Below are 16,633 nucleotides of genomic sequence, written 5' to 3' on the forward strand. Positions count from 1 at the left end.
TTTTTATTACCATTGAAATTAATTTGAGGTTATGATTTGATCCGATTTCTTCATATATCTAATCACTTACGAATTAAAATTCGGGCAACACGTACGAAAATGAAAGTTAATGAAATCGGTTCATCTACAATAATTCGTTCAAGAATTCTGGGACTCTCTATTTCATAAAACTAAACGTTTAACCTCGAGGCAAATATTTTACTTCTCATAATAGCAAAATTAGCGTCCATTCAACGACTCAGCAAAAAAACTATGTCTCAGCAAAATATTTTTTTGGACAAACGTTATCTAACAAAAAACTATTGGACATATTGGTTATTAGCAATATTCGACAATCAATACAACAATTATTGCTACATGCTGCGTTATTTTGTATAAAAAGATGCCATGAAAATTTTTATTAGTGTCGTTTGAAATCGATTTGCAATAAATCATTGTTCTTGATTGCTAAATCAAAACGATGTGTAATGCTATTGACTTTCGCTCATGTTTTCATACATGGTTGAAACAATTAAGATAAAGTCCTACGAATATCGATTAAGGTTTTATATGAGATGTTCTGTTATATAGACATAATTCTCTTATATTATTTCTCAATAAATTGTATGTGGGTTACCAAGAATCTGAAGATGCACAGTTTGGGGGTGATATGTATTTCCACATCTTCCATTCATTCAGCAAATTAAACCAACTCAGAAAATGATTGACATAAATAAACAATTGTTTAAATATATAAAATATTATGAAATTGTTTATTAACTTCGCGTAGGGCAAGGTATAATAATCGCAAAAAATAGAAAATAAAATTTTTATGTATCTTTACGTTTCAAAGGTTTCTGAACATTTGGCATACCTTAGAAATACTGGATGTATGTGTGCGGATACAAATATTCGTCACGATTTCCGGAACACAGATCAACCGATTTGAATAATTAAAAAAACATTCGATTCGTATTATAAGGAGACGTGCTGATTAGTATTTGACAAAGGCAGGTCTAGCCACTCCGAAGATACGGGGCAAAAAGTGCCAAAAACGATAAATCAGCTTTTAAGAGAACGGAGCGTCCGATTTTAATAACTCAGAAAACATTTAATTGTATTGACAAGATGGAGAACTGATTAAATTTTGGGAAGGTCCAGCGGTGATAGACTCTCATAAAAATAAGTTAAAAAAAATGTCATTTGGCGGTCAGAAATGTTTATTGGACTTATGCCACATCAAATTACCAGATATTTTATAGAGATTTTAAAGTTTGCACACTTTTTGTGTAATTTTTTTAGGATTCCATACCAAGATTTTTTAATACGGTACGGGAAGTTCCAGCAATTTTCTTCAGGCACGAGCCATGCACCCCACTAGTTTTTGTTTTTTTTTGATTGAAAATTAATTATTTTGAAAGAGATTTTTTGAGGTAATTTTACCTTAGTCCAACCAGCATGAATCTACTGAGAGTAATAAAGCTAATTAGTAAGAATTAAGACTTAGCACTTTGACACTTTTCTGCCAATTTTGAAGACGTTTTCAAGAACAATGCGTTTTATACAGATTGAATTTCAATTTTTGAACTTGATACAGTTTCAGTTTCCAATTTTTGAAATTGGTGCAGCCGTTTTTGAGAAAACGTCGGCGACAGATCAAATTTAGTCTCATACATTTTACAATTTTGATAGCAAACCATTCAGAATGACTTGAAGTGTCAAAAAAACACAAAATTAGCAAGTCGGATTTTCTGGCAAAAATGCACCACAGAACGCATAACATAATCCGTTATTACCTTCCGGATGCGCAATCTAAAATTATTCCTCAAGTTAATTTACCGCTTTATACAATTGAAAACAGTTTTCTATCTAATTCCAAAAATATTCAATTACACCAGATTTCATCTACTTCAATTTCCATTACAATTTCCTCGATTCCTCTAAAATCTTAATGGAATTGCACCTGCCTGCCTATGCGTTCAGCGCTGGTGAACTTCCTGATCTGTTTTGAATCTGCAACGTGACTATTACTGCACAACCTGATTTGAAACAATCAAAGCATAACAAATCAGAGGCAGGAAATGATATAATAAAAAAGAGAAAATTATAAAACTCTACAAGAAAGTTCGAGTTGACTATGATCAAGATATAGACAATTAACGGCATAATATACATACTTAAAATACTTGCATGGTAACAGATACAAAGATACGATTTTTTTCTGTAAAAATGTATATCATGAAATAAAAAATATGATAAAATTCATTTCTATTCATATTAATGTACGGTAGAGCTATTTAGATTCTGATTGCTATTTAATTGTAAAAAAGAACCATTTTATTCTATCTATTTAATATTCAACACATATCGATCATAACTATAGAGCAACTAAATATTTATCTCAAACGTATTAGTTTTTCATATCTAATCAGGTCAATTCGATAAAAATCGATCTATATGAATAATTGAAATCTAAACTGTACTACAAAAAGTAAAAACTTTATACTTTTATATTCATGTATCAAAATAGTTTTAAATTACATCGACTTTTATATAATATTAAAATCTATTAATAGATTTTCAATGTGTATTCAACATATATGCAATTGCAATTATTTGATAGGTTTTATAAATGCGATGAGCCTTCTTATGATAATATTTCGAAAATGATATAATATAAACTTATTATAAGTCAACTCAATTTTAAGCATTTATGTATTATTTATTTATTTATTTTCTGAATATCCTATTTCCTTACTCCTTAAAATGCGGTGTACCAAAAAGTAGTATGTATTATTTTCTACTGTATGTTTTTTTAGTTAAAATATGCTAGAGCTTATTGAGAACACTTCATAATGCATAAACATTTCTTTATCGCAAAAATTATCGAACTCATTTTCCATGCCTATTGTACTTTGATTTATTAGACCCATATTAACCTAAGGTGAATGGACTGCATATTATGCGATCCTTTTCCTTTTTGCAATTGCATTCTGAAGAACAATTACTATTTCATTTGTAATATAAATAAATGAATCTACGATTTTGTATTTAACATTTAGCATATCATAGAATTTCATATTGGAATAGTGATATTTCGATTATTTATCAAAATCGAAGCTCAAGATGAGAAAGTGGTGATATAACCATTAAAATTTTGGACAAAAATTCCAGTATATATTTAGTCAAATCTAAATCATACGATCGAAACTTCAAGTTCACGAAAAAAATCGAACATTTACTCTATTATTTATTATAATTTGTGGTTTTTATTACCAACTATTACCTAAAGATAGAAGGTGCATGATATTGGCTTCAAGGGCTTAACCTGACTAATTACAAGAACAACAGTTAATGATTATGTAGCCTGAGCTTGCATACATAATCTACTAATTATAATAATTAAGATAATAATTTTAATGAATATGTATTTTATTTTGTGTCTAACGTATCAGATAACGATAATTATTAGTTAGTATTTGTTAAAATTTGAATGCATTAACTAAGATAATAATTTAAACACTGCATCATTTTTATGCAAAAGAGGTAATGATAATTTTGTTTTTTTTTTTCATTAACAATCAAGATGCAATTAGATTTTATAAGCAATTTGGTAAAAGTGGACAAAATAGCAAAAACAATCACTACAGTCTATAAAACATCAAAAATTCTGATTGCAGTTTAAAAAAAACTATAAAGCTATAAAAGGCAATTTTTTTAACGTGAACTATATGCAAACACGTCTATCAATATATAAGTAATTTCTGTTGAAGCAGAAAAAATAGGCAATTATTGTTTTCAATTTAATTCATTCATATAATAAATATATATTATTGGAATCAATTTGACCATAATTATCCCCATTTGCTGAAAATTTTATTTTTTTATTTTTTATCAGTAGATATAATCACAATCCTGTCAGATATTGAGCGTCATTGTCATCCATTTTTAACATTTGAACTTTTTTAAATAATTATTGAAATATATTAGTGTTTATGAATGTCTCACTTAAGTACTCGTAATTCTTTAAATAAGTCACTAAAATAAATAAATGTTAAGTCAATATTTATAAACAATTATTAATTTTTTTCTAACGTGAACTGTATGCAAACACTTATTTATTATGAATTCAATGAGTTTTAGATAAAATATAAAAATTAGTTGGCATCGTTCTCAGAACTTTAGTTCAAATAATTCATTCATGTATAATAATACACATGAATATAGCACAATATTAACTTTTCTCAACGACATTTTTTTCGCAGTAGTGACACTGCTGTACAAAACAGCGATCCGCCCAAAAGTACTACTGATTAACATTTTTAAAGATTTTCTTATGATTATTAATAAAAATATATTTCAAAATTGAGAATTGCACTTAAAATCAGAATAACAGTTCAGCATTCTCAATAAATTAATGTAGAGTGATAAACATTGGAGCAAATGTCGACACTTTGAATGTCGTCCATAGACGACACCTGTACACACAGGTAGATATGTAGAAATTGTCTATTGGCTCATAAGTAAAGGGTTGCAGTGGTTTCCAACCTTTTTAATAAAAAAAATTGTTGCGCCACCCTTAATTTTTTCTACATTATAACTTTTTTTTTCTGATATTATCAGACTATTAATTTGCAATACTATGTGAAAATATGCATAAAAACTAATTATCATTTCAAAAATGTCATTCAAATTTCAAAATTTTCATTAAATATTATTTCAAAAATCGTAAGTTATTTTCAAAAATAGTATTCTGGAATCAGATGTATGGCCCCCTGAGAAGGCGCGCCCCACAGGTTGAAAACCGCTGGGTTAATGTAATTAAGCATAAGTATATTATCATATATTTTTGTCTTAAATCTTTAGTTAATTTTATTATTTCCTTACCTTTTGGCATACCGCATGGTCCTTTCGTCCTGGAGTTATCAAGAAAATCCAAATCAAATTTTCGCGCCGGCGGAAAAGTCAATGAAACATGAGCTTCCACATATGAAAAATACACACACACTGCGAACAACAACAACGATATAACACTCGCCATTTTCTAGTCAATAATTTTCCAAATTTTCACTTTGTCATTGAACGAGAAAAATTTAACAATTTACATACACTATCACTAACACCTAACAGTTTCTTTTACAAATGTTACAGGTTACACATTTTAGTTATTTTAACAGGTCACACTTGAAAAATCTCCAAATCTTCGTGTGTCTTCCAGTCTAATACATACGATGATTGTATTCGATATATTTTTTTAGAAAGTTGATTTCGTATTGGATAATGTATGCGTAAGATTTCGCTTTTTAATTTTTAACACATGTCTTGTGCGCGGTAGCTTTCTTGAGGTCGAAATCGCCGCCTGAAATAAATTAACACCTGATTTAGCTCACACCGAAAAAAATATTGATAAAGCAAGTTAGACTAATTTTTGTGCATGGTAAATAAACATTATCAATAATAAAAAATATTTGATGTATTAGCAAAAGCGTTTCAACAATAATTCTGATGCATTGGATTGGCATCCGATTTAGACATACTGGGTAGTACCAAAAATTTGCTGATGTTCCGTGATGGCATAGGTGCAGATATTTGAAAAAAATCTGATGTTAAAATAATAAATTTAAAAAAAAACATTTATACCGATCAAATTACCAGTTAGAGTAGCTGAATGTACTTATTGTATAGTTTGCTATGTAGAATAAAACGAACAAACAAAAATTATACCGATGCCTATATATTATAATTTTTAAACTTTTTAACTTAGAACCTTCTTTTTGAAATTTATTTAATAAAACATATTATTTGGTGTTTAAATAAATGTATTAATGAATTATGAACATATTATTTTTAACCAAGATAGTTTCTCAATATGGCAACATCAAAAAATCTCCGAAACGTCGAATAAATGATTTAAAAAAAAAAAATTAAGAAGGAAGCTTTTAGTTCATAAAATCAAAAAAATTAATAAGACGCAGGAAAATTAAATGAGAAGTAATATATATTTATTATTACCAAGTCTATTTATTCAATCATACTTTTTATAAATTAAATAAATAAGCTTGGTATGAATAAATAAATAAATCATGAAAATCTATTTACGTTATTTTGTTTATAAAAATGGGTTTAAAATATATATGTATGTAATTATTGATTATGAATATAATCCTATACAATATTAATTGATTAAAAATACTCGACTAAATATTTAGCTTATTCACATACTAAAATAAAATTATTGAATATTTTCCCGAATAATATTTAAATTTACTTCTTAGAGCTATTAAAATTTTTTTTTTTAAAATAAAATTAGTTTTGTATTTTATATTTAGTATAAGGATTAATTACTTAATTAAAAAACTAATTTCTATCAATATATAAATAATTGCTGTTGCTCGTAGTAAAATACGTAAATACTGTTTTTAAGATAATTTTTTGAATATTAATTTTTACTCTACTTTATTTTTTGTCTCGATTAAATATTTTGCTTGATTTTATAATCAAATAAAATAAAAGTAATTATCTTGAATAATAATTTAAAACTTACAATATAAAAATTACATTTACTATATATAAAATAAAGTTACTAAAAAATTAATAATATAAAAAAATACTGTTTGCTTGACTATATTATAAAAAATAATATAATTGAATATTAATTCTCAACAACTGCATAATTTTACTCAAATAAAAATGTTGAATATTATCTCAAAATATATTTTATTGATTTTGCTTTATAAAATAACTAAAAAAATAATATTTACATCAATAAAATATGCTATTTAAAATGTTTTGCTTTAATATAAACAGTAATTATTTAAAACTAAAAATTCGATCAATATATAATCAACTTTTGCTCTTAGTAAAATAAGTAAATACTGTTTTTAAGTTAATTCATTTATTGATTATTTTTATCTCGACCATATTTTTCTCTCGACTAAATAATTTACTTACTTTTTTAATGAAATAAAATTAGAGGTAATTATCTTGAATAAAAATTTATAACTTAGATTTGCTATATAAAATAAAGTTACTATAAAATTTAATAATATAAAATAAATTTTAACTGTTTGTTTGAGTTTAATATAAAAAATAATAATTAAATATAAAATCTCAACGATTGTATAATTTTGCTCAAATAAAATTATTGAATATTATCTCGAAATATATTTTATTCATACTTCCTTAATTTACTAAAAAAAATAATATTTATATTATTAAAAGATGCTATTCATAGTGTTTTGCTTTAATATAAACAGTAATTATTTAAAACTAAAAATCAATTACTATTGCTAGTAGTAAAATATAAGTAATTACTATTTTTAAGTTAATTCATTTTTTTTCTCGACTAAATATTTTACTTGATTTTTTAATGAAATAAAATTAGAGGTAGTTATCTTGAATAAAATTGTTTAGAATTTGCTATATATAAAAAACATACTAAAAAATTAATTACTTACAATGATTCAATAAAATTCATTAATAAAAAATAATTGATTATAAATACTCGACAACTATATAATGTTTCTCAAATAAAATTATTGAATATTATCTCTCGAAATGTATTTTATTGATATTGATTTATAAAAATACTAAAAAAGTAATATTTATATTGATAAAAAAATGCTTTTTTTAATTTAATATGTTTAGCTTTAGTATAAATATTAAATTTTCTAAAACTAGGTAGCTAAAATATATCAGTATATAAGTAATTACTATACCGAATAGTAAAAAACAGTAATTACTGTTTTCAAGTTAATTAATTTAATTATTACATGAATTATTAATATAATAAATAGATATTATTGGATTCAATTTGACCATAATTATTTGCAGAAAATGAATATTCTTTGTCAGTCAAAAATCTAATTTTATTTACATTTTCAAAAAAAAAACACAATCAGAATCCAGTCAGATGTTGGGCGTCATTGTCACCTTCACATTTTTAAAAATAATTATAGTTCAACACTTAAAATATATTAGTGTTTATAAATACCTTACTTAAGTACTCGTAATTCTTAAAAGCAGTCACTAAAATAGCTAAATGAGAAGTCGATATTTGTATAAAATTATCAAATTTTTGAATCTACAACGAACATTAACGTAAAAATCAGATGTATTGGTATCAAATAAGAATATTTTATATATAAAAAATGAATAACTGCGTAGTATGAATGTTTTATACATAAAGATTTCGTTTACTTATTACGTCGATTTAAATAGTAGTTATGCAAATATAAACAAATCACTTAAGCAAACCATGACATGCTTGTTCAACGTATTTTTATAAATTATTAAATTACTAAACTAATATGAAGAAATAATAATACAAACCTATATTGCATATCTTTAAACTCCTCTCATAAAAACCTAGGATCAACTCAAGATACAACAACACTTATTGCAGTTTATAAAACCATATGCCACACAAAACCACTGAATCACCGTTAAAAACTAATGAACGAAATCAATTAATACACTCGGATTAGATTAAAATTTTGTATTGACACGCAGTCGAAATACAAATAAATTGAAAAAGTTTTTTTCAAGTATTTTGTTGGAGAGAAACTGTTTAAGAAAACGGCGTCTTTCACCTTTGGCGTTCGCCTAAGAACTCGCTCGAGACGACGCGAAGCGCTCGCCAAAGACGTTTAACGTAACACGAATCGCAGGTGAAGCGTGCAGACGCTCGGAGGTAAATATACCTGTACGGCGCCTGATAATCAGGTCATAGGTAGTCGTAAAAGTATCTTTGGTTGATAATCTTCTAGGTGTATTATAAAATAGTTTTAAAGGGGTATTCATGGCATATTCATGGTATTCTAGACCAGGGCTTCTTAAACTTTTTTATATAGCAACCCCCTTCAAGCTTAGGAAATTTTAAACGAACCCCTCCTCCATATAATAAAATATATATTGACCGTAGAGGTAGATGTAATATCGCACTATTTTACAATATAAAGGATTAAAGAATATGTACCCATTCATATCACATATATATATATATATATATATATATATATATAATTGGAAACGTTGACAATAAAACTATATATATATATATATATATATATATATATATATATATATATATGTTGAAAATGTTTAAATTTGATGTTGAAATGTATGATTGATTTCTTGGAGGGCGTAACATCAAGTAAAAAAAAGAGAGTGAAGTAAAGATTTTTTTCAAAACATCTTTATTTTTCCATACGTTTCGACGTAAAATTCTACGTCATCTTCAGTGGTTTTGAATTATTTATATTATCACTAACACATATTAATATAACTTGTAAAAATTAATAATTATAGACAAGCACTAACTGTCAGTAATTTCTTTTTTTTAATAAAAAGAATAAAAGATAAAAAGTGATCAATAAATAAAATATTATACGTAATACACTTGCATCCGAGGCCAGTGCCAAACAGAAAAGAGGGCGTCCTGGGGTGCATGGTTCCAACCCTCCTGGTGATCCAAAACATAAAAAATAGATGGATTCTTAATTATTATAGATGCCGCTATCGTATGAACCTTGGATAAGTTAAAAAAAAAAAATTTGTTTGAATGGCGACAGTTTGAGAAAAAAATTTTTTTTCATGTTTTTTTTAACAATTCCGAATTTTTTTAAAATACTAAATGAAAAGTTATAGTTTTGGAAAAGGTCCATGCGATAAAGCGATGTATAGAGAAGATCCTCTCCAAATTTGAAGTAAATCGGTTCATTAGAACTCGAGATATCCTTACCGCCAGCTCGAAAAAAGTAGTTCCGAGAAAAACGCGTTCAAAGTTTTGAGACTCGGTCGGACCCAAACCGAGGCCACGTCACTTAAACGGATATAACTCAGGAAATAATAGTGATTTTGAAAAATCCTTTTAATGACATATTTCTGAATAACTAAACTTAGAAAATATGAAAAAAAAAATTTTTTCGATTTTTTCAAAATTCTACAGTAGAAAAAAATTCAGCTTAAAAAATTCAGCTTAAAAAATTCAGCTCAAAAAAGTTACTCAAACATTTAATAACATTTATAGTTCTATGTCTATTGTCGCATAGTGCACACATTCGTTTAAAAGTGCAGTAATTAATTTTTTATGAAGTGATAACGGCAAAGGCAGCAGTAAGGTGTAATCGACGCCTTAACGGATATTTTAGATATTTAATACTGAGATAAAATATCTTATAGAAAAAATAATATTTATAAATTAAATCTTATATCTTATCTTATAATTCTTATCTCATCTTATCTTATAATCTTATATAAAGACGCATTTCTTATACGCTAACACCTACATCATAGGTTCCTATTCGTGTATTTCTATAGCCTTACGTATGCCTATACGTTGCATTCTATACTACATGCCTTACATCTATACCATGCGCTATATTTCATCACATACTCTCAAATCCCTACATTGTATACCGAGTACACCTAACCTATATCTACTATATATCCTATTACCTATATTTTTTTTACACGCTACATTAACCCTACCGAGAATCGAACCCGGGTCCGCCGCGTGGAACGCGACGACCTTAACCACGACACCACCGTAACGCTACAATCAACCGTCTTTTTTCGCGTGTCGTCGCGCCACCTCAGTATTAATTATCTAATAAATTAGAAAATGACCCGCGGAAACAACAGTGCGTCCCATATTATATTATTAATGGGGGTACCCGATAGGGTAGTGGCTAAGGTGCGCGACTTCCACGCGGAGGTCCCGGGTTCAATTCCCGGTATAGACAATAGATAATATATATAATAGGTAGAGATAATACATAGGGCGTAAGGTAAACCTATATAATATAGGTAAATATATAAATTAGACAGTAGTATTTATAAGAAGTAAAAGGCATGTAGGTATATAATAAGTTAATGACATTATAGGTGTCTCACGGTATGATAGATAATAGATATCTATCTATGATATACAATAATATAATATAGTACGATAGGTAATAGGTTACCTATCATATTATTAGGTTATCTTATAAAGTATTGTAATAAATCTTGAGTACGTTTATATCATAATAAATACATGTAGGTATTAATGAATACAAATAATACCAGAATAAATGTAATTAATGTCATTGAAGAATATAAATTATGTACTCAATGATTGAAATGAAATTTTTGTAACTATATAATATACTAAAATTTTTGTCATTTTACTATACATTTTACTTATTTATCTTTATACTTTGTTATAACTATAACTTCAATTATTTAAGTGCGCATTAAAGTTATTCATTATAATTAGTTTATGACAAATAGTTGTTACTATAAGGTTACTAAAAGTGTTTAAACTAATGAGTTCACATTTTGCAGCGTCACTTTTACTTAAGTTAGTAAAAAAACTCGATTTTTATTAACTTTATATAAAAAAACAAAGTATTTTTTATAAGTTTGTTAACTTAATTGTGAGCTAACAATTTTGATTTATGTTTAATTATTATTGCTACATTTTATTAATTTCGAGGGATGATGGTTATGTAGAAACCTCCCCTACCTGGTCGTCCTAGCCCCCTCCTCGGAGGTATCTAACTCTATGAAAGAGTACTTTCATATAAAAAACGATTCCCAACCCTTTATATTTTGCCTTGAAATTTTACTTAATTAAATAAGGATGTAAATGTAAATATAAAATACCACATTAAAACATCTGGTTCTTTTAAGTAACTGTATTTACCAAAATAGAATAAATACTTGTTTTATTGAAAAAAACTTTTGGTTTTATGAGATAACACAAGTTTTTGCCATCGGCGGTTTTGGCTTATTTTCGTATTCTTCAGCGCACCTTAGGAATCTCCTTGGCCTGTGGTATCCATAATCTATGGAATCCATAGAACCTAAAATTGAAATATTTAGTATAACATTCATTAAATAACATAGATAGATTCTATATCATTGTTGTATTTCTTACATAAATACATTTCGCTTCTCTCAAATCTTACAATGAGTTAAGACTTCAGAGTATCCTGAGCATTATCGTTATAAAAAACTACTAATCAATCATGCTTTACTATATTTAACACTTTCTTACCCATTCTTTTCAAATCCAAGATGACTCTTTTCTTGCTCTTGATCTTTTCGCGTTCCAATTTGATCTCGAAGGCTTTCATTACTTGTTTTTTGCTCGGTGGTTTTTCGAATGTTTTTGGTGCATTTTTCTTCCATGCTTCGGTAAAATGGAAATACATTTCTTGCAAAGAACATTCTGTCACCGCATAATCTTCTACGATGTCATGGGTCTCCTTCAGCAACTCCATGGAACGAAATATAGATGCCCAGTTGAGTTTTGGATCCATCAGCTGGTAGTGCAATACTCCCTGGGTAATAATAGGATATATATATATATATATATATATATATATATATATATTTATATATAAATTATTGGTGTATAAAAATATAATAGTTACCGCAACGCTACTTCTCAATTGGCCAGTAAGTCTCACGGTCAGATCTGATTTTAAATCTTGGAGCTTCCTGGACACAAATAATATATATATATATATATATATATATATATATATATATATATAATTCAAGCCTTAGAAAATTATTTAAATTTATAGAATTAATTTTCTTATTATTTCAACATTTACATATTAAATTCTCCACTGTCTGTTGCTCTAGTTTTAACTATCGCCGTGTATCCAACACCAAATCGCTCTTTCAAATCTTGTATTTTCCCAATACATTTGAATTGGCCTCTTGCTAAAATCGCCAATCGGGAGCATAACAAATCACAATCGGACATGCTGTAGTGAATATTGATATTTTATTTTATTTTCATAAATTGACTTAAATATAATTCTTATCTTTTTTTCCACGCAGAAGATTTCACTAATAATAGTAAGTTTTTTTTCAACCGGGCTTTAGGCTACATGCAGGTGCTAATTGTAAGTTTTAACAGACACTATTTGAACAAATGCTAATTATGTATTTTTCAACATATTTTATTTTGAAAGACTGTAAATCGAAAAAGTGTCTATAAGTTGTTAGGGTGTTAAAAGTAAGCAAAAATGTAATAAACACATTTGTCACATTTTTCTTTACTTCTCTACCCAAGTCGGATAAAAATAATCAGTGCATATAAAAACAATCGGTTGACTGCAACATCAATTTCTCTAATAAGGTTTGAATGTACCAATTGATTAAATTTATCAAAATTTTCTTTTTGTGACAAATTGATCCTATTCATTCAATTATTTTACTCTCTATGGATGTCTATTACAAATCAATTACAACTTTTACCTGTCTGATATCATAACGATCGCTTTTCCGGATGTTTGAATATACTCCAGTAAAGTATAAATGCCATGTTTCGATACAGGATCAACAGACTTTGTTGGGTGGTCCAAAATTATTATTGGTGCGTTTGATAAATATGCTATGAAAATACTCATTTTCATTTTTATTCCTGGTGGGTATCTATAGCAAGGCGAGTGCTGTATTTTAGTTAATCCTGAAAATAAATCGCTGTTTTATAAAATTCTATACGAGTAGTCACCAGGACATGAAAATTATAATTTACTCTGCAACATTGAATTCATTAAGGATGTTTTATAGTAGGTATTTATTTGTCGTGCAAAAAAATAAAATCATTACCTAAAAATGAAATCCAAAAATCGATTTCCTTTGCCTGATAATGTTTAGATAATCCAAGCAATGATGTGAAAAATGTCACTACTTCTCGTCCAGTCAGAGCAGTAAATAAAGCACTTTCGCATGGACTAAAACCAATATTGTTCATATACTAAGGGAAATAAAGAAAATACATTAGATATACTCAAAGCAGAATTAATCAGTAGTTTAAAACTTTATTTACTTTTTTTCTATCTTTCATCAGACTTGTGTTCATCAAATAAGCATCACCAGCCGATGGATTATCTAAACCAACTAATATTTCGAATAATGCTTTTTTGCTTGGACCATCTTCCCCGCAAATGCCAAAGCATTGACCAGGCTTCAAAAATAAGTAAGTAATAGTAATTAAATATTTTGATCATTTTAAAATTACAATTAGCCCTATTTGATATCAATAAAAGATTGATTTGGAATACTTGTAGCTCACAATTAGTTGATGTTAAAGTTAGATGTTATCGTTCCAGATCAATTAAATTAAATAAATAGCATTAAAGTAAAATTATTAAAATTAAAATATGTAACAGTACATAAAAATTATGACAACCTCTACATAAAAGCTTATGCCCCGCAAATGAATTTTATTCTTCGAAACTTTCTTAAGATCACGTACATAATAGAGTACTTCTTGCTGCCATTTATCTGAAACAATTACAAGATTAGAAAATTATTTATAATATTTGTTATTTAATCATTTACCTTTTAGTGTACTTTCAACAATTTTTCTTTCTACAAACACATCTAAATCATCAATATTTGGTTTTATCTTATCGATGCGGGCTTTTTTCTTGGATGTTGTTACATGATATGATTTTTTATTGATCATATAATATAATATAAACTGTAAAAATATTATGAAATTATCATAAGTTCTTATTCATAATGTAATTCGAGTAGAAAGTATATTATAATACTTACACAGTAACAAACAATATTCAAAACTAACGTTATTACTGTAGGAAGGGATTGGTTCAAATATCTCTTATGTGTATAAATGCATCCTTGATCATCACAAACCATTTCTGAAAGTATTGGCAAATATTGTAGAAAATTGTTTTAACTATTTTTCTAATTAAGAAAGGATTAATCAATGTATCTTTTAATATTTAACCATAATCTAATTCAAATAATCGTGATACTTTTATCATATTAAGTCATGTAAAATTTCACATATATTCAAGCATATGCACACGCATACCTTGCCAATTTAATAAATCGGATTTTTTGGTAAAAACAATCGTTTCTTTGGGCGTTAAATATATGCATGATAAGTGGCAAATTAATCAATTCTTAAAAATTACGTGAATGTTATTAAAAATGAACTAGATGTTTTTTCAAAATGCATAGAAAGCCAACAACAAATATTCCTTACCACAGCAAGCTCTTTGTTCGTTACTTATTATTGTATCACAGGTTAAAAAATCTTTCAAGTAAAAACATCTACTTTTGTCAAAATTAACAATTTGAAAAATGACAAGTCCCAAAGACATCGCGTACATCGGATTTATCATCAGCACTCCATCTAAGATGTCCAATCCATATTTATAAATGTCACGAAACCAATACAGAACTAAGGAAACTGCACTCACTAAAATATATGGTATATTTACATATATCAGTCATTAAAAATTAGTATCCAGTTGCATCTATAAAGAAAATTTTTATAATAAGATTTGCCATTTAACTAGTTAGCTGTGATTGACGAGTAAGTATACCCATCATGAAGATGTGGCAAAAAATTTTAATTGGCAGAGTTTATAATTATAGTAATTGTATTAACTAAACGTAATTCACTCAAAACATTTCATTGAGTTCTAAAAATTAATTTTCTTTAATTCATAACAGAATATCTCTTATAATAGTACTACACACCAGAATATTGGTACCATTAAATATTAATTTGCATCAAAGATAATTGAATACATACCTGATATATAAGTGACAATCATTATGCTATAAATTTTGGACAACTTGGCATTCGTAAAGCTCAATATATACGAAAATAAGATGGCACAGATTCCAAAATACAGTACTAGTTGCACAACATAAACTAAAAAAAAATTTTGTCAAGCAAATTAAAGGGTTGGAATAATATAGGTTATTCTTACCCTATAAGAACTGGTTCTTACCCAAGACATGAATATCTTCGATGCCATTCAGGAAATATAAAGTGAATATAATGAAATTCGAGATTATAATGTAAAGTGTCAAGTCCATTATGAATAATGATATCCAATATTTAAATCGTGGGACGCCGGCGAGTAATATCTGGTGTTGAAAAATGTCAATCTTTCCTTTTGTGGCAGTTTTATAAAACGTAGTGTATTTATTAGTAATGCTAAAAAGATACAAATTAAGGCTATGCAGTTAATTTTTGTAAAAGTTTATGCTTATATATCATTTGATTATTAACTCCCGTAGGGTAAGTTATAGTAATCGCAAAAAAATCGAAAATGAAAATTTTTATATATCTTTACGTTTCAGAGGTTTTGAACATTTTGGCATACCTTAGAAAAAATGGATGTATGTGTGTGTGTGTGTGTGTGGGTGTATGTGTGTGGGTATGTGTGTGTTTATGTATGTATGTGTGTGTATGTATGTGCGGATACAAATTTTCGTCGACGATTTCGGGAACACGGATCAACCGATTTGAATAATTCAAAAAACATTCGATCCGTATTGATAAGGAGACGTGCTGATTAGTTTTTGGCAAAGGCAGGTCAAGCCGTTCCGAAGATACGGGGCAAAAAGTTCCGAAAACGGTAACTCAGTTTTTAAGAGAACGGAGCGTCCGATTTGAATAATTCAAAAAACATTTTATTTGTATTGACAAGATGAAGAATCGATACAACTTTCATAAAGGTAGGTCCAGCGGTTTCGGAGATATAGAGAAAAAAGTAAAAAAAGAGCCATTTGGCGGTCAAAAATGATCATTAGACATATGCACATCAAATTATCAGATATTTTATAGAGATTTTAACAATAAGTATACATTTGTTAACAT

The 16,633-nt window shown here is 27.4% G+C and overlaps 1 protein-coding gene across 1 annotated transcript; it reads right to left on the bottom strand.

Annotated features, from left to right (window-relative positions):
* Positions 1-12,583: 12,583 nt before the first annotated feature.
* On the bottom strand, positions 12,584-14,455 carry LOC113381898 (ATP-binding cassette sub-family A member 1-like). Its single transcript, XM_026620546.1, has 6 exons — positions 14,329-14,455; positions 14,243-14,271; positions 13,814-13,951; positions 13,594-13,741; positions 13,240-13,450; positions 12,584-12,743 (listed from the first exon to the last, which is right to left on the bottom strand). The coding sequence occupies exons 1-6, from the start codon at positions 14,453-14,455 to the stop codon at positions 12,584-12,586; spliced, it is 813 nt and encodes a 270-aa protein (XP_026476331.1).
* Between the last annotated feature and the right edge of the window lie 2,178 nt (positions 14,456-16,633).

The sequence above is a fragment of the Ctenocephalides felis genome, unplaced genomic scaffold (assembly GCF_003426905.1).
Source record: "Ctenocephalides felis isolate EL2017-DRISC unplaced genomic scaffold, ASM342690v1 CF-g0.4_SCAFFOLD_03187, whole genome shotgun sequence".
NCBI lineage: Eukaryota > Metazoa > Arthropoda > Insecta > Siphonaptera > Pulicidae > Ctenocephalides > Ctenocephalides felis.

What these genes read in the sequence shown, in the direction of transcription:
- LOC113381898 (XM_026620546.1), bottom strand. Translation starts at nt 14,455, where the DNA reads ATGATCAATAAAAAATCATATCATGTAACAACATCCAAGAAAAAAGCC. An exon ending in TGTTGAAAGTACACTAAAAG is followed by an intron (nt 14,272 to 14,328) that starts GTAAATGATTAA and finishes TAATTGTTTCAG; the next exon opens with ATAAATGGCAGCAAGAAGTA. An exon ending in TTTTTGGATTTCATTTTTAG is followed by an intron (nt 13,451 to 13,593) that starts GTAATGATTTTA and finishes ATTTATTTTCAG; the next exon opens with GATTAACTAAAATACAGCAC.